Below are 21,410 nucleotides of genomic sequence, written 5' to 3' on the forward strand. Positions count from 1 at the left end.
CAGGACTTTACCCCTCATACTCCCACCTTAACAGGGACGGCTTCACTGGTGGGAGTGACAGAGTCACAGGAGCCCTGGCAAGGAACCCCGTGAGCCAGAGGCCTGGCTAGGACAGTCAGCTGGTGGGAGCTGCCTAGTGGGCAGGGGGCTGGGTCTTGCTGCTCAGACGAAGGCTCCAGGGAGCCACCCCATCAAGCCCTGCACCTCCTCTCCGAGCCTCTGGGTCTCTACCTCTCTCTATCCCTCCCAACCCCTGGCCCTGTCCAGTCCCCTGACCTTGTCCTCAGTGACCAGCACCATGTATACAGGGATAGGCCTCCAGGCGTGGGTGCCAAGGCCTGAGCTTACAGCAGAGTCCCCAGCTAACAGTGCCAGACACTGGATCTATAGCAGTGATCAAACTGGACACAAATCCTTCTTTTTATGGAACTGGCATTTCAGCTGGGAGGCAAAATAATAGGAACACAAAGAGGTATGTTAGGGCATACGTGCTATGAAGAGAAATAAAGGAGTGTAAGGGAGACCAGTCTGGTAAGGAGGGGGTCTGTTATATAGAGCAAAGCAATGGGGCTCTATTCTAAAGCAACATCTGAGCAGAATCATGGCTGGAGAGAGGACCACAGCAAGGGGGGTAGATTGGGGAAAAGAGTTCCAGGCAGAGGGAACAGCACATGCAAAGGTCCTGAGGTACACATGTCCTTGGCAGATTCTAAGACCAGGGAAACCAGTTTGCTAGTGTAGCCTGGGCACGGGGGAGGGAGGAAGGAGACAAGCGAAGAGAGGGTCAGGGGCCAGGTCACTCCCACCGTGTGGCCTCAGTGAGGATTTTTCTTTAATCTGCTGGAGGACAGGCTAGGAAATGCCTCGTTTTCCTAAGGGAGGAGTTTTCATCTTTTACTTTGATTTCAGACTACGGACTTCACGGGAGGAATCTCCCAACTAGAAGGAAGAAAAAACCCAAATGACGAGGGGAGCCAGCTAAACAAATGTGTTCTAGTCACACCAGGGAATGAACACCTGTGCGTGTGTGTGTGTGTCTGTGTCTGTAAAGAATCCACACCAAATTGTTGACAGTGGTGACCTCCGATGAGGGGGTTTGGTATAGAGAAGTTTCTTTAAAAATATATATTTTTTTTTTCTTTTTTTTTTTTCAGAGAGAGGGGACAGAGAGAGAGAAACATCAATGATGAGCGAGTCATTGATGGGCTGCCTCCTGCGCGCCCCCCACTGGGGATGGAACCCGCAACCCGGGCATGTGCCCTGACGGGGAATCGAACCGTGACCTGGATCCTAGGTCGATGCTCAACCGCTGAGCGACGCCGGACGGGCGCGAAGTTTCATTTTTTTATCTTCGAAAAGATGTTTACAATCCCGTCTGTTTAAAGACACCCCTTTTTAATCTCCCAACCCTAGTAAGAATCCAAAACCCCAGGTCTTCCACGACCTAAACACCGGGAAGTGAGCCCCAAACCCGGCTTAGCCTCAGCCCCTGAGTCCTGTCCCCAGCGCCTCCTCCCTCGGACCAGGAGTCCAGGACCCCAGCCCCCTTCTACTTCAGGCCCAGAAGCCCTGTCCCTTGCGCCTCCACTCTCGGACCAAGAACTCCCGGCCCTCAGCCGCTCCCGCTCCGCCAACTAAAGCCCAGCCCCCGGGTCTCACGCCCAGGATCAGCCTCTCTTCGCCACGCGGGCGCTTTCCCAGAACTGCCCCCTGTCAATCTCAGCTCTGGCCCCACCTCCCGCTCTGCGGGGGAACACTCCTAGGTCGGCCCCGCCCCTTCATCCTCCGCGGTAGCCAGGGCAACGCCGCTTTCCCTTCCTGGCCCCGCCCCCGCCAGGGGTCCTTCCCTTTCACGGTCCTTCATTGGGGCCGCCCACAGAGTTGCCTGACGCTCAGGACAGGACAGCAGACGGCGATATTTCGTGGCCTTTTATTCTCCACCTACGGGGTCAACGCCTTCCGTCCCCGTCAGGGAGATTATAATGGAGACACACGCTGTCCCTTCCCCGAGCCCTGAAGAGCGGCTTCCGGCACCAGCGCGCCTACCAGAAGCCTCTGGGCGGAGCCCAGACTGGCCCGTGGGGGGGCCTTGCGAGCGGAGCGCGCTGTAAAGTGGGACGCGAGGGAAAGTGCGTCGGTTTTGGAGAAAGAAGCAAAGTCAGGTGAGATTTTTTTCTTAGCTTTTAGCTCCTTTCCGCCTGTACAGCGGCGCTTCGGGGTCCCGGCCGCGCGTGTAATGAGGCGGCGGGGTGGCCCCATTGTCGCGTGGTTGGGGTCTCGGCCTTCGTCACGGCCCCTGGTCGCGTTCGGAGGCGACGCTGCGGGTTTCCCGCAGGGCGGGTGGCGGCTCTTTGGGGCGCTCGCAGTGGGGAGGACCTGCCGGAGCGAGCGGGGCCGCCGGGTCTACCCCGCCTTTGTCTGCTCCGCCGCCGGCTGCGCCACGTCTGCGCCCCCGTCGCAGGCCTCCGCCATCTTGTGCATCTTTCTTGGGGGGCGGAGGCCCCGACGTGTGACGTGGAATTTTTCTAAGATTTTCCACGTCTCCCCTGTTTTTTCAAACCCAGGCGACTGGCATTTTTTGCCACCTCCAGCAAAGCCTGGGGGGAAGTAGGATCACGAAGGAAATAGTAGGAGTGGGGCCTCTAAGCGCGTTCCTGGTTTTTGAGACGCGGAGGAATGGTCTTAGGAGAAAGCAAACCAGGCCTTCGTTCACCCTCAGGAGTCATATCGACCCAGGCACTACGAATAGCTCGTTTAACGTTTGTTCAGGGCTAATGGGCCCTTAAGGCCTATCTCCCCACCAAAGCATTATCATGTCCCAGGTGAGAAGGTTTTTCCCACCCTTTCATCGCCCTCTTTTCGCCATTGTCCCATGCGGTTCTTTTTCATGCCCCTTTTTACTTTTTTATTATTGCAAATCTTCAGACATACGAGAAATACACATAAGCTTGACATTTGTAACGTCACCATGTTTGCGTTATCTGTGCTCAGTGTTTTGAAAGTAACTTTCTTATTTTATCTGCAATAGTTAGTGCTTGTGTTCCTGAAGTAACATTTTCTTTTTAATGACAATGCCATTGTCTCCCTTAATGTTTCCCAGTGTCTAAATGCTCTTAGCATGGTCTCTGCCCCTGAAAGTGAGTGGCCTTGAGGCTTGGTTGCAGAGGGACTGGGGCTCCCATGATGTTCAGCACTGGGCTCTGATCATCCCTGAGGACACAGTGCCCCCCAGGACCTTTGACACCTGGGGGTCTGAGGGGCCCTGGCTCTGAGGAAGTGTGGATGGGGGACGGTGGTTGCCCTGCACCCCACTGACCTGGTCCCCTCCCCAACTCCTTCCTGCAGGTGGTTCCTCCAGGAGTCAGCAGCCCCACCATCCCTCTTGGTAAGAACAGAAGAGATACCCTTCTATTGCATGTTACATTTTGAGGTTATGAATTTCTAGTTAGTAAGACATAAGTTATGGTAATGTTGATATAGTGAAAGACAGATGCTGAGCACCCACTCTGAGCCAGGTGCAGTGCTAAGCACTAGTTCCTTCTGCCTCAGTAACCCTGTGAACTGGGCTGTTTGTCCCTGTTCCACAGGTGAGGACCTGTGAGTACAAAGAGATTCTGCTTTCCCCATGCCTCAGGGTTTCAGTACACAGAAAGGATCTCAGGAGTCGATGATAGAACTGTTGGATATGTCCCAAATCCAAGATGCAGGATTAGAACACGAATCAAAGCAAAATAATCGCATCGCTGGCCGCACACACTGGATAGTTACTAAAACTTAGGTGGTGTGACGTCCTACAGATGGCGACTGCAAAGAAAAGAAAAGTTGATGCAGAGTGTCGATCTTTCCAAGAGAAATGGACAAATGATTATTTTTTTGTTGAAGTCAAAGGCAAACCTGTGTGCCTAGTTTGTGGCAGTGCATTAGCAGTAATGGAAAAAGCCAATCTGGAGCATCATTACAGTTCGAAACATGCTCAACTCAATGAATTGGGAGGCCAAATGCGTCTGGATAAAATCAGTGCTCTTCAGCGGAGTTTGGAATCACAACAAGCCGCTTTCACTAGGCCTCCTTGTGACAGAGACAGCGTTATTCAGACAAGTTACGTAGTGAGCGAGCTAATCGCAAAGAAGCTGAGGCCTCATGTAGAGGGAGAGTTTGTGAAAGAGTGCATGGTGGCTGCTGCAGAGTTGTTAGCACCGGACAAAGTAAAATTGTTTCAGAGTGTTAGTTTGTCTCGGAGAACTGTCTCAGATCGGATTACTGATTTAGCACAAGATATTGAAAAAACACTGAAGGATTCTGCAGGAGATTTTCAGTTTTTCTCTCTGGCTTGTTTTGAGACAACGGACATAACAAATACTGCCCACCTGGCCATTTTCGTTCGTGGGATAACTGCAGAGTTTGACACACGAGAGGAACTGCTGTCACTGGAAGCCTTGCATGGCGCTACAAGAGGTGAGGACTTGTTTGAGAGACTTGTTTTATCAATGAAAAAGCTTGAGCTAACATTTGGAAAGTTAAGTGGCCTTACTACAGATGGAGCTCCAGCCATGGTTGGCTCGCAGAAAGGGTTAATTGCACTTGTCAAGAAAGAACTGAATCGTCTCAGTCTTGACCCAAGTGATTTAATTATATGTCACTGCATCATACACCAAGAAAGTCTCTGTGCACAGTCATTGCGGCTCAACAATGTGATGTCAACAGTAGTGTCGTGCATAAATTTTGTCAAAAGCAGAGGGTTTAACAGCCACCAGTTTAAGGAGTTACTGAATGATCTTGACTCTGAGAACGGTGATCTTGTTTATCACTGTGAAGTACGGTGGCCGAGTCGCGGGAGCATGCTCATGAGGTTTTATGAACTAAGGGATGAAGTCAGGCAGTTCATGGAGATGAAGGGGAAACCTGTCAGGGAACTCAGTGACAGCACATGGCTGTGTGATCTAGCGTTCATGGTGGACATCACCAAGTACCTCTCAGAGCTGAACGTCAAGCTGCAGCGCCCCAACCAGCTTCTCAGCTCCCTGCTTTCAAATGTGAAATCATTTGAAGCTAAATTAAGGCTGTGGAAAGTGCAGCTCGAAAGGAATAACACAGTGCATTTCCCCACTCTGGAAGGACAAAAGCCTTCCTCTACGGTTGAATATGCTGGTGAATGTGCGAAACTGACTGAGGCATTGAATGAAAGATTCAGGGACATAAAAAGTAAACAGATGGAACTGAACATCTTTGCTACACCGTTCAACGTGGAACCAGCTGATGTGCCTGATAACCTACAGCACGAAATCATTCAGCTACAGAGCGATGACGAGCTGAAAGCGAGGTACAACAACCTCCCACTGCTTGAGTTCTATAAACGTTACATCAGCAGTGACGAGTTTCCCACTCTGAGGAGACATGCATTGAAATATGCATCTGTGTTCGGAACAGCTTATTGCTGTGAGCAGTTCTTTTCAAAACTTACCATCACAAAGAGTCGACAGTGCTCCAGACTGACCGACGCAAACCTGGAAAAGCAGTTGCGAGTAGCAACATCATCAATACCAGCTAACATCACACGCCTCACCAAAGAGAAGCAGTTCCAGCCATCACATTAGGGGTGAGTCAATTAAATATTTGACCAAATATAGCAGGCTACTTTGATGTTATAAATATCCCAAAGGCCATTTGCAGAAAAAAGGTTCCCCACCTCTGTTCTAAGCACTCAGTTCGTTGAATTGTCACAGTAACACTATGGAGCATGTGGGAGGAGTGAGGGAGCTTTATAAAGGAGGGGGTGGGGGTGTTGCAGGGATCCATCCTTTGTCAGTCAGTGCTTGGGGGGCCAGTGATGTTCCAGCACTGGGCTCTGACCTCCCATGAGGACACTGTGCCCCCAGGGACTTTTGACACCCTGGAGTCTGAGGGTCCCCAGGTCCAGGGAGGTGTTGAGGCTGTTAACTGTTCCCCTGCCCCCAGTGCCTCTGTGTCCCTGACTGCAGTTCCTATAGCAGCACTCCTCAGGCTTCCTGCTATTCCCCTCCAGGGAACCCGTGACCATGGCCGAGACTGCACTGGTGCCCACCCAGATGGGGCTGGGAGAACACTACCACACATACACCGAGCTCCTGGCCATCTCTCAGCGCTTCAAGCAGATACCTGAGGAGCCCATGATCACCTGGATCCTGCGGGTATATGACCAGGGTGGCTCAGCCCTGCCCCTGAATTCCCAGGAGTTCCCACTGCTGGGCGACCTGACCCATGACACCATCTTCAACTGCCTCTGTAAGGGCCTGCGTGGTGGCAGCAAGACACTGCTCACCTGGCTGCTGCAGGCCTGGCGCCAGCGCTGGAAATCCTTTGTGCACTTTGAGGTCACCGAGCTGCCCTTCGGGCCGTGGCTCACTGTGGAGCAAGGCATCCAGCTTGCCCGCCAGTTGGGCATGCTGGACTGGATCTACCGCAAGCCTGCATCTGATCAGGCGCCATGGCCTGCGCCCGATGATGTGCCCTTCACAAAGGGCCTGCAGCAGCGCCTGCTGGCCCTGGCCAGGTCCTCTGAGCACCGGCTCTCTCTGGGCAGCCTGCTGGTCAAGGGCATGACAGTGCTGGAGGTGGTGATGGAGATCCAGGCCAGAGTCCAGCCCAAGGACCATCTGGGCTGGCTCCGGAGCCAAGGCATGTCCAAGGAGAGGGTGGACAAGGAGCCCGCCCAGGTCCCCCTGGATCTGTACATCAAAGACGAGCAGTCTCAGCCTCCCAGCCTACATGCTAGAGGAATAGAAGCTGCCCCTGGGCCCTGGCTAGGAGCCCCTAGTTTCCAGAGCAGCCAGCAGGGCAGGGAGCTGGGACCTCAAGGAGAAGATGCAAAGCCCCCGGAGAGGCCCCAGGATGGAATGAGGAACTGCCCACCTGCTCTTGAGCCTCCTGTGGGCAGGCCACCCCCACAGTTTTTGAGGAGCCCAGGAGAAGAAGGTGTCCTTCCCCCTAACCACCCCATGAGTGTCACTGGCCAGAATTGGAGGACAGGAGTGAGCTGGCTGGGCACACAGTGGCTTCTTAGAGACCCCAGCCCACCTCTTACATTTCAGCCCAAATGGCATGGTGGGTGGGCACCCGCCTTTCTGCCCACGGGCCCCCAAAGCACTACAAGCCCAGCGGAGAGACCTCATGGCCCACCACAAGAAGTTTGTACCATTTTTGTTATGTTCTGTTTTATTTAATGCATTGTTTTTACTTAACACTTTAAGCATATACAGCATTTTGTTTTTAAGGACACTCCTTTTTCTCGTCTTGTTTTTTCTCTAAGGCTTTATTGTAATTCCTTCCCCTTTTTTTACATATATTTCTATTGATTTCAGAGAGAGGAAGGGAGAGGCGGGAGAGAGAGAGGAACATCATTGATGAGAGAGTCATCATTGATCATCTGCCTCTTGCACTCCCCTAACTGAGGATCAAGCCTGCAACCCAGGCATGTGCCCTGACCCAGAATCAAACCGTGATGTCCTGGATCCTAGGTCAGTGCTCAACCGCTGAGCCACACCTGGCCGGGCAATGCCTTTCCCTCTTAAAGCAGACTTGCTGGTTGCTCACTTGGGGAAGGGACAGCCAGGCCAGTCTTATCCAGTGTCTCTAGCTGCATGTGTGCTCTCTGGCCAGTTTCTGGGTTGAGGGTGTTGGGGCCAAGTATCCCACTGGAGGTGGGGGTTTAGCGAGCATCCTTGCCTGTGAACTGTGGTGTTTGGTGTGGCCCCCATGAGAAGCTGAATCCAGAACCCTCAGGGGGCATGGATAGGGGTCTGGACATGGCGCAGGAGACACACACACAGGCCTCAGGCCCCTGTCTCTTGGCTGCCTTCTTGCTGAGGATAGGGCTGTGCTCTCAGGCCCTGGGAGCCACCCCCAGCACTGGGACAGGGAAACCTGAGAGAACTCAGTGAGGTCTTCCTTGGATGTCTGAGAAGCTGGGTCCTGTCGCACGCCCAAGAGGGCATTCTGGGGTATGGCAGCCTTTCACTTCCACGACCTATGACCACTGTGCCACCAGGGGCGATGGTGGGGTGCCTCGGGGCTCCCCAGGAGTAGGTCCTCCAGGTGAGGCTATGTTAGTAGCCTCAGCCTTTTCCTCTCAGTCCAGGGGACCTAGCACCCTGTGTTCTCCAGGAGAGGGTTATGGGGGATCCTAGTAGCTGGAAGTTGCTTCTAGCCACAGCCCCCCACACCCACCTCTGATCCTCCAATTCTACCCCCTGTAATGGGTACCTAGTCAATAACTGCCCACTGCACACCAGCCCCCTGACCTCCCTGTTATCCTAGTCTGGGGTGTTCACACATTTGCCCAATGGTACCACACATGTGGCAAGGCTGCGCCAGGATGGAGACCTCCCACAAGCAAGCCTGGTGCCTGGCCTGTGGTGGGGAGGGCAGAGCCTACCCTCCTGGGAGCATAACTACTGGCCTAGACCTGCACCTGGGTCACATGGAGCATCCACAGGGCCTGCTGGTTTCCTGTGATCTGTGCAGTAGCTTTAAGTGTGTTCAGCACACCAGCTTCAGGTGGCTGATGAGCTATTGAAATGTGGCCAGTGTGTCTGGAACCTGAATACATTTTATTTCAGTGGCCCTATGGCAGCCCTGAGAGTGGTTCCCAGTGGTAAATTTCAGAATTGATCGGGTCTGGGGAGTTTGAGTCATGGCTGTGCCAAATGAAGTGGGGGCAACAGAGGCTGATCCCTTGCTTAGAATCACACAGTCTCAGTACTGACCAGCCTTGGGGCCAGGCCTTGAACCCCCTGTAGAAGACAGTCCTGACCCCCACCCCAGGAGCAGAGAGGCCTAGAGGTGGCACTCATTTCTAGAGAATTGAGTCCAAAGAGGGACTCACCTAGCAGGCTCAGCCTTGTTAACTATCATGTGCACATGGTACCTACAGATATCCCGACACATCCTCACCACGTGCTGCCATGCGTGTAGGGAAATGCAGAAGTACGCCTAGACCCACTCATCACACACCTATACACATACCAACACAGACATGCACAGACGTACCAGCACATGCAGGCACCCTGCACATTTATGTTAAAGTGCAGAAACATTCAAACCAACAGCTACCCCCGAACCACATGTGTGTATTTGTGGAGACCATGTACATGCCTGTGCACACTGATGCACACAAGTGCACACACCTGCAAAACAGCTGTTGGCTTCCAATATCGGAAGCATTCCCAGTTCCCCACACACAGACACACAGTAAATCACGAGAGCCAGTGCAGTGGGTGAGCGCACATGTTGTGGTCCAGGGTCAGCAGTGGGGAAGGGGTGCTGGTTTTGTGGCTCACACGGGATCTCCCCAAGCCCGCAAGCAGCCAGGTCTCCAGGCCAGCAGACCCAGTCCTATGCTGAGCGCCGCCAGTACGGCCACAGCCCCAGCCAACATTGGCACCAGGGTAGCTGCAGGGAGAACAGGAGGGTTGAGTCTCTGGATTTTACCTCTCCTACTCCCACCCCAACGCCCAGGGCCTCACCAGTAGGAGTGGCAGGCTCACGGGAGCCGTGGCAGGGGACCCAGTGAGCTGGAGGCCGGGCTGGGGCAGTCAGCTGGTAGAAGTGGCCTAGTGGGCAGGGGTCTGGGCATCCAGGGAGGCTGAGGCTCAGGGGCAGGCCTGCAGAGTCATTGCGATAGAAGAGGGAGACGGTGACATTCCTGCAGGGAGAGAGGATGTGGTGACAGGCAGGCCCCTCCTCACATCCCCAGCCACTGACCTTAAATCCAGACCAGAGCATCTGAATGGAGGAACCGAGCTCCTGACTCCCTGTCAACCTCCCGATGGTTTCCTGGCCAACTCCCCCTCCAGGCGGGTGCCTGGAATGTGTCCTCTGCCTGCCCAATCCCTTCTCCTGCAAGCACTGCCCCGCCCCTTCCCAGGTACCACCCCTCCTCACCCTGCCTCTTCGTCGGGGTCCCCAAGGCGCCTCCGGAATTCGAAGCCCAGGCAGGCCGCATAGGGTGGGGTGTGCCCATCGTAGAGGCCCAGGGCCCCCTGGAGGGCCAGCAGGGTGCTGTCGTGCTGTGGGCAGATCAGGCCTGAGACTGCTCCTGGGTGCTCACCCGATGTCCTCTCTCCCTGCACTCCGCACTCCTGTATCCAGCTGCCTCCCAGATGGCCCCAGACCCCTTAGGAACCCAGCCCCCAAATCTAACCCTGGAGGCAGTCACACCAGTCACTTAGTAAAGATTGGTCAAATGGATGCAAAACATGATTGGACAGCTCAGTTCAACAGCCTGTCCTAGAAGAGCTGAATTCTTTGTGAGAACACTGTCTCCTCCCTCCTTCCAGATGGTATACCTCTAGTGATCTACCTGCAGCTATGAGTTACCCAATACAGAGGGCTGAGGTTCCATCGAGACCCCAGCCTCTTCCTCACCCAAACTGCCATCTCCCTCATCCCTGCGCTCACGGGGCACTCCCACCTCCCTTCCCAAAGACTCACAGCCGAGTACATAACCATCTTGAGGGGCAGCCCCAGGCGCTCTGCCCGAGAGAAGTTGGCAAGGATGGCATCCAGCAGGATCCCTGAGGGGCAAGAACAGGGTCCTGAGGACCATAGAGGGAGGCGCCCCAGGCCTGCCAGCCGCCCTACCCCACACCTCACCCCCTGACAGCTGGGCCTTCTCTGCCGCCCGGGGTGGGCCCACGTGGGCCCCAATATCCAAAGCTGAGATCTGGGCTAGCGTGCGCAGGACATCTGGGGAGGCCCAGGATGGAAGAGGGAGACCATGGGCTCTCTGGGGGGAGAGAGAGGACAGTGTGACCGGGATGTCCTGAGCTCTTTGTGGTCCCCTCCCACCCTCCCAACGTCTGCTTGTTCCCATTCCCTACAACACTCTCCACACCCCCATCTGAGCCCCTCATGGTCGGGGGCGGTCAGGAGGTTGCGATTGGACAGTAGCAGTTACTAACAGTAACCGCCATCGTCCCACAGCTCAGAGGCCCTTATCTGAGACCCTTGGGGCCAGAGGTGTTTCAGATGCCTGGGAGTTTGGACCCTTCGGATGGTGCTAATACCACATACCTCGTAACGTGCAGTAGGGCCTGGGCAGCCCCTTAACCATGCACATTGCCAGCCCCCCCACCGTGCAGCCAGGAGCCCGCCCTCAGGTGGGGAGCCGAGCCTCTGAAGAGCGTCGCGCTGCCTCGGGTCAGCTCCTGCTGCCCGCATCTGGGTTGGGGCGCTTTTTGGATCATGGAACCAGGAAGGAGGAGTTGCAGGCATGTAGCCTCAAACCCAAGTGCCAGCCTCACAGAGTGCCAGGGGCTCTACGTGAATTGTGTAGATTGCTCCTTCTTTTTGGAGGGGGGTTATTTCTCACCCGAGGATATTTTTCCCATTGATTTTTAGAGAGAGTAGGAGGGAGGGAAGGAGGGGGGGGAGAGAGAAACATTGATGTGAGAGACACATCGATTGGTTGCCTCCCGCACTGGCCCCCCACCAGGGCGGGGGAGCAAACCACAACCCAGGTACCTGTCCTTGACGGGGAATGGAACCCTTGACCCCTTCAAATCGAGGACCAACCCTCTAACCACTAAGCAACATCAGTCAGGGCGGGTTAATCCATTTTAATCTTCCCAGGAACCCCCAGGTGATGTTCACATGGGTGTCACCAGCCCCATTGTGCACATGGGGAAACCGAGGCGCTAGGGTTAAGTGACTTGCCCAGGGGGACGTGGGTATTGAGCGGCAAAGCTGGGATTTGAACCTGGGTGCCCTTAACCACGTGGGGCAGGGGCTCACCTGGCACATCAGTGTGTCCAGAACCTTCCACGCCCTGCGGAGTGGCTCCCCGACCAGTGACAGCCCCGTACAGTTCTCCAGGTGAGTCAGGAAGCCCTGGGTGGACCGGGCAGGTGAGCCTGGGGACTGCCACTACTCCTCTCTGCCCCGTCCCGCCGGCCCTGCTCACCGTCCAGCCTTCCAGCGCCATCTGGTACTCGGCTGCCTCCGTGGCCTCGCGCAGCAGCTCATGGTATTGGGGACAACTGCGCATGGGGAACCTCAGCAACTGGGGGAAACTGAGGCTCAGAGAGGACAGCAGCATGACTGGGGGTGGGGAAGTCAGGGCTGTGTGGCTCTCTCCCCCGGACCTGGCTGCGCAGCATGGGGACAGTGGCTCACCCATTGGACAACTCTGCCCGGGGAGGTCTTGCTGCTCCAACTCAGACTCCGGGGGGCGGAAGGGGGTGTCCTACCAAGCCCGGCACCTCCTCTCCAAGCCTCTGGTCATCTCTGGGCTCTGCCTTTCTCCACCCCTCCCACCCCAGGCCCTGTCCAGTCTCCTGACCTTGTCTTCAGTGACCGGCACTGTGTGCACAGGGATGGGCCTCCAGGTGGCCTCAGGGCGTCCCGGTGCGGCCTCAGGGAACAGCCCCGCAAGGTTGGCCTGAGCGCTCTCTAGTGTCCGGTCAAAATCTGTGCTGCGAACATAGACCTGAGGTGGGAGAGGGCAGGTGAGGGGGCAATAGTCACAAGGGCACCATGGGCGGGGTCAGAGGTCGGCTGCAGTGGCAAACCCAAAGCTTTGGATTCACTTTGGAGTAGAAGGTCAGGGGTCAGGAGTCAAAATATCAGGGCAGATTTGAGTGTCTGAGCTCCAGTGTTGGAAGTTGGGATCAAGGGTCAGAGGTCAGTGGCAGGAGCAGTCTGGTTGGATGTCAGAAGTTGGGTGGGAGCATAGAATTAAGGGGATCAGTTGAGTCAATGAAAGTCAAAAAGGAAGATCGGAATGGATGCTGGCTGGAAGCTGGAGGCCAAGGTTAGGAGAGTGGGATGGAGGTCATGGGTCAGAGTTCAGTCCATGTCTATCAGGGATCAGAGGTCAGAGGTAAGGAGGAATGATCCTGATTAGGGGATGTCAGGAGACAGAATTGGAGCTAGGAAAAGAAAGTCAGATTTGATGAAAGGCAGAGGTCAAAGGTTTGAGGTCACGAGGGCAAATTGATTCAATGAAAGTCAAAGACAGAAGTGGTCATTTTGGAGTGAAAAGGTGGAGGTCAGAAGGTCAGTGAGAGTAAGAAGACAGAGGTAAATGCCAGAAAATAAAGCCAGATTGATGGAGGTCAGAGGTCAAGGTGTGACTGATTGGGGTGGGGTCAGAGGTCTGTTGTGTTAGTGATTCAGGGTCAGAGATCACATAGGGTGCTGATCAGGTTGGTGGGGATCAAAGGCCAGAGCAAGGAGAGCATTGGTGTCAGTGGGGGTCAGAGGTGGAAGGTCAGGGGCCAAGTGAAGGTCAACAGGGCAGTACCTCTTCCCGCCGGTACTCAGGGCTCAGAAAGTCCTCATAGCGACTCCTCAGGAAGCGGCCCAACTCCAGCTGCTGGCGGACCCCCTCCTGGGGACAGAGTAGGCTCAGCAGACCCCTCCCTGCGGGGCCCCACCACTTGCACCCAACCCCAGCTTCTTACCGAGGTCAGCTGGCCCAGGCCGCGCGGCCACAGGGTGGAGACAGCCTCCTTGTGTGGGTCGGTGGGGTAGGAGGCCAGCGGGGCCCGGTCACCATGGCGGAACACCTGGGGAGGGGACTAGGTCAGGGCCCGCCTCGGCGAGGTGAGGAGCCAGGCCAGGGTGGGGGCATCTCACCACAGCCACGAACACCAGGGGTCCTTCTGGCAGGGCCTGGGGCAGGAGCAGCAGCAGGAGCAGGAGCGGGCTGGTGGGGTGGCCCCGAAACCCTGGCCCGGCCATGTCCATGCAGCCAGACGCTGAGCTCAGCCCGCTGTCTGCGCTGCAGGCAGTCCCACCTGCCCATTACCTTCCCCCGCACCCCCACAGAGCAGGTCCCAGCAGGCCTCCGGAGCCGGCCGCCCCAGCCTTTCCCAGCCTCAGATTAACCCGTGGACTAACCTGGTTAATCTTTATCACAACTTCAGGAGGGGCTGATATGGTTATCACCAACCCCACTGTGCAGATGGGGAAACTGAGGCACGGCAGGGTTAAGTAATTTGAGGGAACAGCTGGTGAGAGGCAGGCGAAACTGGGATTTGAACCCAGGTGCCCATAACCTGGGCACAGAGGCCAGGAGACCTCCATGCCCGCCCACATTCCAGACGCATAGTCTCTGCTCTCATCTCAGGCCTTGCACCCCAAGTCTGTACTTCCTTTTTCACCCTTAAATGTTGTGCCCCTTTGAGGATCTCTTGGGCTTGGTGGAGAAGCAGGATGTTCACCCACAGCTGGCCAGAGCCGCCCTGGAGTAAGACAGGCTCCGTTCAAACCTTGGGAGGGGTTAAGTCGTGAGGGCGGAGCCCTCCTGAGGGGGACCCCACAGAGCCCCCTCGCGCCTCACACCATGAGAGGACAGAAGCTGGACCCTAACCGGCCGGCACCTTGGTCTTGGCCTTCCCGCCTCCGTTACCGTGAGGAATAAATTTGCGTCGTGTGTAAGGCCCGGCCTATGCTGCCGCCTGAAGAAAAACAGGCCCCGGCTCAAAATCCTTAACGGGTTCGCCTCTGCAGAGCCCCTTGCACTAGGTGAGAAGACGTATCCCCAGGCTGTAGGATTAGGACAGACGCGGGCATCTCAGGGACCTGTTTCAGCCCACGAGAGAGGCAAACCCCGAGAAGCGTCCTGCTTCCTCCCCCAAGGCCCACCCACCCCTCCCGCCCACTTTCTGCCTTCAAGGCAGGACTCTGTCCTGGGCCCCTGCCCTCTGCAGTCTGTCTGGGGTCAGCTATTAAGGGGAGCGGGAGCTCCAAGGACACGGGGTGCTGGCTGTCACGTAGCTCCCGTCTCGGGCCCCTGTCTCTTGGGGCTCAGGCGACATGGGTCCCTCTCCTGCCCCTTGACTCCCTGGAATTGTGTGTTAGTTTGTTAGGGCTGCCGTCAGAAAAGACCACATGGCCTGGCCCGTGTGCTCAGTGGTTAGAGCGTCGGCCCACGCACCGAGGGTTGCGGGTTCCATTCCCCTGGTTGGGGTGCGTGTGGGAGGCAACCAATTGATGTGTCTCTCTCACATCCATGTTTCTCTCTCTCCTCTCCCTTCCACTCTCTCTAAACATCAATGGAAAAAAATACCTGGGTGAAGATTAACAAAAAAAGAAATGATCACAAACTGGGCTGCTTAGACAACAGACATTTATTCTTTTACGGTTCTGATGGCCAAAAATTCAAGATGAAGGCCTAGGGAGGTTGGTCCCTTCTGAGGCTGCGAGGGAGGGCTGGTTCCCGGCCTCCCCTGCCCGCGGGCGTCACTGGCAACCCTCGTGTCCCTGCCCCTGGACGCTGCGCTCCGGCCCCTGCTGCCATCCCACGTGGCATTCTCTGTGTCTGTCTCTGGGTCTCTCTTATTCTCTGTGTCTGTCTCTGGGTCTCTCTTACTCTCTGTGTCTGTCTCTGGGTCTCTCTTATTCTCTGTGTCTGTCTCTGGGTCTCTCTTATTCTCTGTGTCTGTCTCTGGGTCTCTCTTCTTCGTACAAGGACATCAGTTATGACCTCATTTTAACTTGTTTACATCAGCAAAGACCCTGTTTCCAAATAAAGTCACATTCACAGATCCCGGCGTCAGGACTTGAACAAACCCTTGACAGGGTGGTAACGGCTCCCCGCTTTGCTTAGCGGGGGGCACTGTGCCCTCAGCCGCCTCCGAGCATTGCCTCTGCGTTAAACTCTCTCCCGTTAAACCCCTTCGAGCTGTGCCTGCCGCGCTCTGCTGTGACCCAGATGGGACCCTTCCAGATTTTTCATGCACTTGTTTCATATACATGCTTTTTGCCAAAATGAGATCATCCTGGACATGCAGTCCTGTAACCTGTGTCTTCCAGTTAATGTCTCCTTTCTGATTCCCACCCTCCTTTCAAACGTCTTCGATTTCCCCCTAAACATCATTTACGGCTGCTTAGTCCAAAGCAGGACCCAGGTCAGATCACCCATCGAACCCGGTCACATGTCTCTCATGGATTTTTTACAATACAGAGAAAGTCCACCTGCCTTTGGGCTTCTTGTTTGTTTGTTTTGTGAATGTCTTGTCTTCTGGAACTTTCTAGTTGGCGCCCTGATGTATCATTTCACAGCCGATTATGTTGTATGAAGTCACTAGGGACACTGAGTTAGCGAACACTGATCACTGCTGCTAGGGGAAATACATCACATAATATATATCTATATTTTTTTTATATATGCCTGAGTATATCTATATATATATATGATATAGATAGAGAGGTACCCAGAGATAGAGAGAGCGAGGTAGAGAGAAAGAGAAAGAGAGAGAGAGAGAGAGAGAGAGATCTCCACAAATGTCCACAAATGACGACAGCGCCACGGGGTTAGAAACAACTTTCAGCAAGCAGACGAATCCACAAAGACGGGCTCCCTATGGCCCAGAGGTGGGAAAGCTGCTGCCACCCCACGATTTCTGCCGTTATAACTGCCTCGCCCACCCCCAAAACCGGTGACCAGGCTCCGGCATGTGGGTCCACCTTCGGCTGCGCCTCTCAAGGAAAACTGCGCCAGGCCACCTCTCCCTGCTGCAGCTCCTCCTGCCCCCGGGCCGACCCTGCCTGCCCTGCTCGCAGCCCGCCTGGCTCCCCAGCACCCTTGGGTGGAGGGAGACAGACTCCTTAGTGTGGTGTTGGGGGTCTGGACTCCGGTTTCTCAAATGTCCTGATGCCAAGTTCAGATACTTCATGGGACATTCTGCACCCAGATCCCCTCCCCGCCCCCAAGCCTCTGCCCCAGTGTCCCCTCTACCCAGAATGCCTTTCTCCATCGCCACGGCCACCATTCTGGTCTCCTAGACAACCCCCTCTCAGGCTCTGGTGGCTGAGCTCCCCTCTGTGTCTCAAAGGCCCCAGAAACGCAGAGGGAGGTGAAGCCAGGGTGTGGCTGAGGACCCATGGCCATGAACTTTCAAGAGGTGAGGGCAGATCAGGTGGGGAAGGGGGGGCTGGGGCAGGGGAGGCGGGGGTGGGCCCTGACCTCTGACTCCCTCCCCACAGAATGTAACACTGGCCATCGCTGTGTTCACCATCCTGGCCTCCATCTACTTCTTCAACAAGGTGAGCAGAGGGAGAGGGCGGCTTCAGATCTCCAGGCCTCCGTCGGTGTGGTCCCCCGTTAGCACCCTGGCCTCTCCTCCCCATGTCTCTCCTCCTCTCTCAGGCTCAGCGATGAGAAGAAACGGGACAGCTTAACCCAAGAGCCCTGCCTCTGGCCCACCATGACTGTGGCCTCTGAGACCAAATAAATGTGACTCAATCAGCACAGCCAGCTCCACCCCAGCTCTGTCTGCGGGCCAGGCTCTGGGTCTGGGGAGGAGAGGCTGGGGGCCTGGGCTCCTGGGTTTAGGGAGGAGGGGCTGGGGGCCTGGGCTCCTGGGTTTAGGGAGGAGGGGACTAGAGGCCAGGCTCTGGGTCTTGGGAGGAGAGGCTGGGGGCCTGGGCTCCTGGGTTTAGGGAGGAGGGAACTAGAGGCCAGGCTCTGGGTCTGAGGGAGGAGGGGCTGGGGGTCTGGCCTCCTGGGTGTGAAGGAGGAGGGGCTGGGGGCCTGGGCTCCTGGGTCTGAGGGAGGAGGGGCTTGGGGGCCCATACTCTCAGGTTTGAAATGAGGGGCCCAGAATTTGAGCTGGGTTTTGAGGGATGAGTAGGAGTCTATCAGTATTTAGATAGGGAGAAGGGTATTCCAACTTTGGGTGCAAGAGCATAGAGGAGAAAAAGAGCAGTGCCGACTCGCCACCTGCCAGATTGTATTCCTGCTCTCTGAGTCCTGGTTTTCTTATCAGTCAGACAAAGATTAAAAAATCTTTCTCCCCTGGGTCCCAGAAGGCCACAGTAAGGACAGCCTGAGATCCAAGATGAGAATGGAAGTTGTAAGAGGCAAATGGTCTTTAAGTTATCATCTTTTTTGTTATAGCAATACATCTTTCTCTTTTCTCAGCAAACTTCTATTCAACCTTCAACACCCACTGTCAGTGCCCCTTCCTGCACCCAGGACACCCAGACACCCAGGACAGAGTCTGTTACGGGCTCCCTGGGTAACAGGCTCCTCCCCACTCCCTGCCTCCACCCCCAGCACATGGAATTCCCTGGGTGATACCTCAGCCTTTGGTTGAGTTTTACCCACTTTCTCTTTTAAAAAAGAAACCATTTCATTTCAACTAGAGATCTGAGAAGGCGGCTTCTTAATAAGGTGGCCAAACATGCTGGGTTTCCTGGGAAAGGCCTAGCAAATTCTAACTAGGGATGGAATCATAGTTTTACTACCATTTTGGCTGGGGGGGGGGGTTACCAACACTTTGGGCCCGTTCCCGCCTACTTGGTACCGGTGCCGCTGACGCTCGAGCGTCCCGGTTCCGCCGTCCTACCTAGAGGAGACCTTGGTTGCAATACTCGAGTGGCCACGTGGGGGCAGTGTCGGACTGCTTTCCCAGCCAGAAGCTGGTCCCGCGCCTCGGGGAGAGTGGGTTCCCCCAGACCAGGATTCTGAGGGTGGGGAAAGGGGGAGGGGCCCTGCTGCTCGCACCCCCTCGCCTCCCCACCTCCCTGTCTGGGCTACCTTTGGCCCGCCCCAGGCCCCTGGCTCTTCTCCACCCTTCACAGGAGTTCCTCTCTCCCTGCTCACAACCCTTCCATGCCCCTCCCACACCCGGACAATAGTCACAGCCTCTCAGCTGGAACTGAGGCTGTGTGACCTGGCTCCCTCGCCTCTTTCTTTTTTAAAAAAGTTCATCCACTTCCTAAGCCCCCTCCATGGCATATTTTTAACCACATGTAACGCAGAGATTTTTTTTTAATGCCATGCCCCAGTGCCTTTGCACATGCTATGCCCTCTGCCTGGAGTGTCCTTTCCCGCCTCTGTGTCAGCCCTTCTTGAAAGCCTCCTGAAAATCCCTCCCTACTAGAGCCTGTCTCCTTTCCACCTCCCGCCCCCTACTGCTATCCCCTCCCATCCTCAGTGGCTATAACTGGAAGCTAGGGGGGAGGGGGAGGGCACCAGACTAGAATCAGACTCCTGCTGGATCCCCAGTGAATCTTGGCTGTCGGTGTTTGTAAAACAATTTATTGACAAAGAAGTTGATCTTTGGTCCCCCAGGCTTTTCAACCACTTAGTGCTGGGTTTCTGGGTCCCCTGGGAGCTCTCAGGGCAGTGTTTTCACAACCGCAGGCACTGGAGATGGACAGGCCAGCCCAGGGGAGGCTGTGGGTTTCCCTGGAGGGCTTTTGAAACTCCCAGAGCCCCGCCTGGCCCACTAAAGCCATACCGCCTGGGGATGGGGCCTGGACCTCGAAGGGACTTCAAAAGCTCCCCGGAGACTCCTAATGTGCAGACAGGGTCACAGGTGTCACTGCAATGCGTTCCCAGAGGCAGAATGAGACAGATTGTCCTCTGGAGCTCAGTGCGGTTCTGAGATTGCTCCATGCACATGTCAGAAGATTTGGAACGTGGAACAAAAATTAACCTTTAGCCTGGGAATATTTGGGGGTTTGAACGCAAAAGACTGCGAGCAGCCTGGTTCCCAGGGCAGGGGCACTAACAGGCCCTGGGGACCTGGGAATCTGCAGGCCCCATGCTGGCCTGTGTTACCGGGTCCACCTGGGGACCAAGGTGTCGCGGTGTGCGTGGGACTTGCCCTGTTTTAGGCCTGACAGTCCCAGACTGGGATTGGCGCAGTCTCGGGATTACCGGGTTGGTTGGGAATCCAGTTCCAAATATCCCCACCCCGTGTCTCCATTCTGGTCCTGAGAGCCAGGCCCACACCTCTCTGCCTCTCATCCGGCTCTGTCTCCCCGTCTCTCTCCCCACCTTCAGTCCAGTGCCAGCTCTTTTCCCATCTGTCCCCAGAGCTCTCCCTGTTTGTCTCTCGCTGGGTCTTTCTCTCCATCTTTTTCTGTATCATCTCCCACTTGGTCCCTCCTGGCAGCCTGACCTCCATGCCATGGCCTCCGTGACTACCCGATCCCATAACCCCATAACGTGGGCACCACGCCCATTGCTCCCTCTAAGTACCTCTTCTTCCACTTCCCCTGCTCTCTTTCTGGGCCTCTCTGCCCTTCCCCCTGGGTCCCTGTTCCCCTATCTCTGGGTCTCTGTCCCCCCCGCGCCCCGCCCCATTCATCTCACCATCTCTCACTAGGTCAGCTGCTTATTCTCCAGAGACTGAGCAAGTGACTCTCCCTCCCCTCCCCCTCCCCTCCCCCTCCCCCTCACTGTCCCCCACCCCTCAGAAATTTCCCTCAGATCCTCAAAGGAAGGTTGGGTCTCCATCTCCATCACCCTGCCCCACCTGTCTCCTCCCCAGACCCTCCCCCTGGGCAGGACCAGAGGACCCCCCACAGCTGCAGCCTGAAGGCCTGGTCCCCCCACACATAGAGCAGAGGATTGAGGCAGCTGCTGGCCCCCGCCAGGGTGAGCCCCAGAGGCCTGAGCAGCACCCAGACCCCCGTCATGTCCAGCCCAACCTCCCAAGTCCCCACCAGCCTCACCAGAAGCAGCAGGTGGAAGGGGAACCAGCAGAGAAAGAGCATGGCCCCCGAGGCCCAGGGCAGCCCTAGCAGCGGGGGCCGCCCCATGAGCCTCGCCAGGTGCAGCTTGGCTTTCAGGAGGCTGTGGATGGCACTCAGCACCCCCAGAGGCACCCCAAAACCAAACACCAGCTGATTCAGGGCTGGGCTGGAGAAGTCGGGCGGCTCCCTGGCTGATGTTCTGTTATAAGGCCCGGCCCGGCTCACCCAGCCCCACGGGGCTCCCCGGGCCTGCACCCCAAGGACCAGCAGAAGCAGCCAGAATGCGCCCGTCCAGAAAACCGCCCTGCGGGCCTCGCGGTGGCTCAGCGCCCAGCCCGGCCAGAGCCCCGAGGCGCAGCAGTCGGCAGCCGCGCGGGCCAGCAGGCGGCCGCGGGCACAGCAGGTCAGGAAGGCGAAGCTGGGGTCCAGGTGGCAGAAGGCACCACCCAAGGGCCAGCAGGAGCGTGTCCAGCTGAGGACCAGTGGCAGGAGGACGCTGAAGGCAATGTCCGTGGCAGCCTGGTGCCCGAACCAGGCCGCTGACAGTGGGGGAGGCAGGCGGGGCCCTGCTGCTCGGATCACCAGGCTGTGGCTGGCCCCTCCAGCAGGTAAGAAGCCAGGGCGGCCGGGGAGCCGAGGAGGAAGAGGGCAGCCCCCGGGGGGCACAGGAGTCCAAGGGGTGCCGGCCGCCGAATTGCCGCAGGGTCCTCCGTGGGCCGCTTGGTGCTGTGGGGACCCACAGGCCTCCATGTTAGCGTGTTCCACGCCCATCCCCCCAAACTTCCCAGCTCCTCCACCTCGGGGACAGCCTCCCTGGCCACCCAGCCGAGATGCTGCCTGCTGCCTGTCTCGCTCTGATTCTCTGCCCTGCCCCCCGTGCTCTGTTCCCATTGCCCTGGCCCAGCTCAGGCTTCCACCTCACCTGCGGACTCAGCTTA

At 56.4% G+C, this 21,410-nt stretch overlaps 4 protein-coding genes across 10 annotated transcripts in view; 2 read left to right on the plus strand and 2 right to left on the minus strand.

Annotated features, from left to right (window-relative positions):
• The first annotated feature begins 1,871 nt into the window (after window positions 1–1,871).
• Window positions 1,872–18,015, plus strand: LOC308547425 (uncharacterized protein). Of its 7 annotated transcripts, XM_081117763.1 has the most exons (6): window positions 2,118–2,162; window positions 3,346–3,385; window positions 6,023–7,163; window positions 16,818–16,886; window positions 16,969–17,028; window positions 17,132–17,235. In XM_081117763.1, the coding sequence occupies exons 3-4, from the start codon at window positions 6,036–6,038 to the stop codon at window positions 16,857–16,859; spliced, it is 1,170 nt and encodes a 389-aa protein (XP_080973889.1). In that variant the 5' UTR covers window positions 2,118–2,162; window positions 3,346–3,385; window positions 6,023–6,035; the 3' UTR covers window positions 16,860–16,886; window positions 16,969–17,028; window positions 17,132–17,235. The 7 variants fall into 7 exon arrangements, with proteins under 7 accessions (XP_080973891.1, XP_080973892.1, XP_080973890.1 ...); XM_081117764.1 differs by lacking the exon at window positions 3,346–3,385 and having other exon boundaries at window positions 2,086–2,162; XM_081117762.1 differs by lacking the exons at window positions 2,118–2,162; window positions 17,132–17,235 and adding an exon at window positions 17,906–18,015 and having other exon boundaries at window positions 3,379–5,596.
• Window positions 2,121–21,410, plus strand: part of SHANK1 (SH3 and multiple ankyrin repeat domains 1) — a 72,893-nt gene continuing 53,603 nt past the window's right edge. The window contains exons 1-3 of the mRNA XM_081117769.1: window positions 2,121–2,162; window positions 3,346–3,385; window positions 16,969–17,028. The gene's annotated coding sequence lies outside the window, so the exon portion shown is untranslated. The remainder of the gene's footprint in view (window positions 2,163–3,345; window positions 3,386–16,968; window positions 17,029–21,410) is intronic.
• Window positions 9,311–13,719, minus strand: ACP4 (acid phosphatase 4; the record flags this gene model as incomplete). Its single annotated transcript, XM_081119085.1, has 11 exons — window positions 9,311–9,426; window positions 9,501–9,679; window positions 9,919–10,043; window positions 10,468–10,550; window positions 10,630–10,762; window positions 11,770–11,865; window positions 11,939–12,037; window positions 12,317–12,463; window positions 13,280–13,366; window positions 13,440–13,544; window positions 13,615–13,719. 11 exons carry the CDS (start codon window positions 13,717–13,719, stop codon window positions 9,311–9,313), a joined length of 1,275 nt encoding a protein of 424 aa, XP_080975211.1.
• Window positions 18,927–21,222, minus strand: GPR32 (G protein-coupled receptor 32; the record flags this gene model as incomplete). The annotated part of the gene is made up of 3 exons (XM_081119025.1): window positions 18,927–18,939; window positions 19,230–19,284; window positions 20,253–21,222. The coding sequence occupies 3 exons, from the start codon at window positions 21,220–21,222 to the stop codon at window positions 18,927–18,929; spliced, it is 1,038 nt and encodes a 345-aa protein (XP_080975151.1).

Source organism: Miniopterus schreibersii (assembly GCF_964146895.1).
Source record: "Miniopterus schreibersii genome assembly, chromosome: 18".
Classification (NCBI taxonomy): domain Eukaryota; kingdom Metazoa; phylum Chordata; class Mammalia; order Chiroptera; family Miniopteridae; genus Miniopterus; species Miniopterus schreibersii.